Here is a 1,736-nt window from a genome sequence, read left to right on the forward strand (position 1 = left end):
TAACTCTTATCGACGAAAGAAAAGCTGCAAAAATAAGGCAGTATAAGGAGTAAATGACGTCACAGTGTCAACAGATCTGAAATACATGGCTGACATGGAATACAGAATTGGACGATATTGCCTAAACCCGGTGGATAAGTTGTAAAAACATAAGATGAGGAACAATTTTGCAAAGAAATGTCAGAAAGGGGTATTACTTCATTAAAACAGCATAAAGAATATACTTCAACGAAATGATAACGTTAATTTCACATATAAAAGTTAGAGCAAATAAAAAACTTACAAAGAAGTCCAGATCCTCCTCCGAGTCCTAAAAGTCCGTCATTGCCGGCCTGGGGTGGTGGTGGTGGGAGGGCCATAGGCTGGATATACGGTTGTCTAATAACGGTCTCGGTGGAGACGTAGCCCTTTCCGTGTCCCTTTGAGTGTCCGTATCCGCTTCCGTATCCACTACCGTAACCGCTTCCGTATCCACTACCGTATCCGCTTCCGTACCCACTTCCATAGTCGCCTCCATAACCCATGGTGTATCCGCCTCCTACGCTTCCATAGGTATCATAGCTGTTGTAACCGGAACCATATCCGGCTCCCAGTGCGCATGACACGCCGAGACAGAGACATATCGCAATAAGAGCGGTAGATGACGACTTCATGGTGACTATAAGACAAGCAAATACCAGTTAGATATACACAACAGTGATATTGAGACGCCAAGTATATAAATGCTTGTATATAATAAGAACACATTTCATAGCGCCATGAAGACTAATTAAAGTTAAAAAGACTTGATCAACCTTTTACTGAATAAGTAAAAAAAAAATCTATGGTTAGATATACACAACAGTTAAGTGAAAACGAGAATAATATTAATAAAGGTATCAAAATCGTTTAAAAATACTAAACAAAATACTTAAAATGAAAGATATATACATCAAGTTATTCTGTTTAAATTGTTGGTTTACGTTAAAAAGAATTCAAAGCATGTATTAATTTCCTAATTGTTATTGCTAAGCAAAGTATCAATATGAGAACTTACCAGCTTGTGTGATGATCACCTTTGGTTTTGGCCCTTAAATAGCTCCCGTTCTCCTGTACTGTGACTTCCTGTTCCTCTGGTCCCTACCACGTGCCGTATGTAAGGTAACATGACCAAGCACCGGGGGCGTTTAACAGTTCCAGACTTTCATCAATTACCTACACATTAACAGATTTACCGACATTTAATCACATGAAGTAAAATAATAAGATACACTGATCAGAAAGTAGCGACAGCTATAGAAAAGTTTGAGTTTAAATCCTTATGACAGGTAAACTCTTGTTTGGATGATGCCAAATTTGGCAAATGATATAAAAATAACTTCAATGTTATGAACACAATGTTGTACAGATTATTAGTTATAGATATAGACATAGAATACATTGTTCAATATTACTAGGATAATGTAATAATGATGGCTGCTAGGGGTTTGATGCACTGAGATCAACCCCAAAACAATATGGCTACCTCACTGTTATTCAGAATGCCTTGTTCATGTAATGATAAAGCCAGAATGTATTGTCATCAATTGTCTTATAATATTATATTTATAGATACATGTATTTGAAAAACTAATAATAACGAAGTAAATATTTTAAAAAGGAAAATAGATAAAAGCTTAAATGTCTTATAATCGGATGTTTCTCGTTTGTACGGGACATAGTAAGTTTTCAGACAAAATCTAAACCAGACACAACCG

At 36.4% G+C, this 1,736-nt stretch overlaps 1 protein-coding gene across 1 annotated transcript; it reads right to left on the reverse strand.

Moving 5' to 3' along the window:
• Positions 1–283: 283 nt before the first annotated feature.
• On the reverse strand, positions 284–653 carry LOC110466248 (keratin-associated protein 21-1-like; the record flags this gene model as incomplete). The annotated part of the gene is made up of 1 exon (XM_021522657.1): positions 284–653. A coding segment is annotated over exon 1 (370 nt), but the record flags the coding sequence as incomplete, so codon positions are not given.
• Positions 654–1,736: the final 1,083 nt, after the last annotated feature.

The sequence above is a fragment of the Mizuhopecten yessoensis genome, unplaced genomic scaffold, assembly GCF_002113885.1.
Source record: "Mizuhopecten yessoensis strain PY_sf001 unplaced genomic scaffold, ASM211388v2 scaffold1623, whole genome shotgun sequence".
NCBI lineage: Eukaryota > Metazoa > Mollusca > Bivalvia > Pectinida > Pectinidae > Mizuhopecten > Mizuhopecten yessoensis.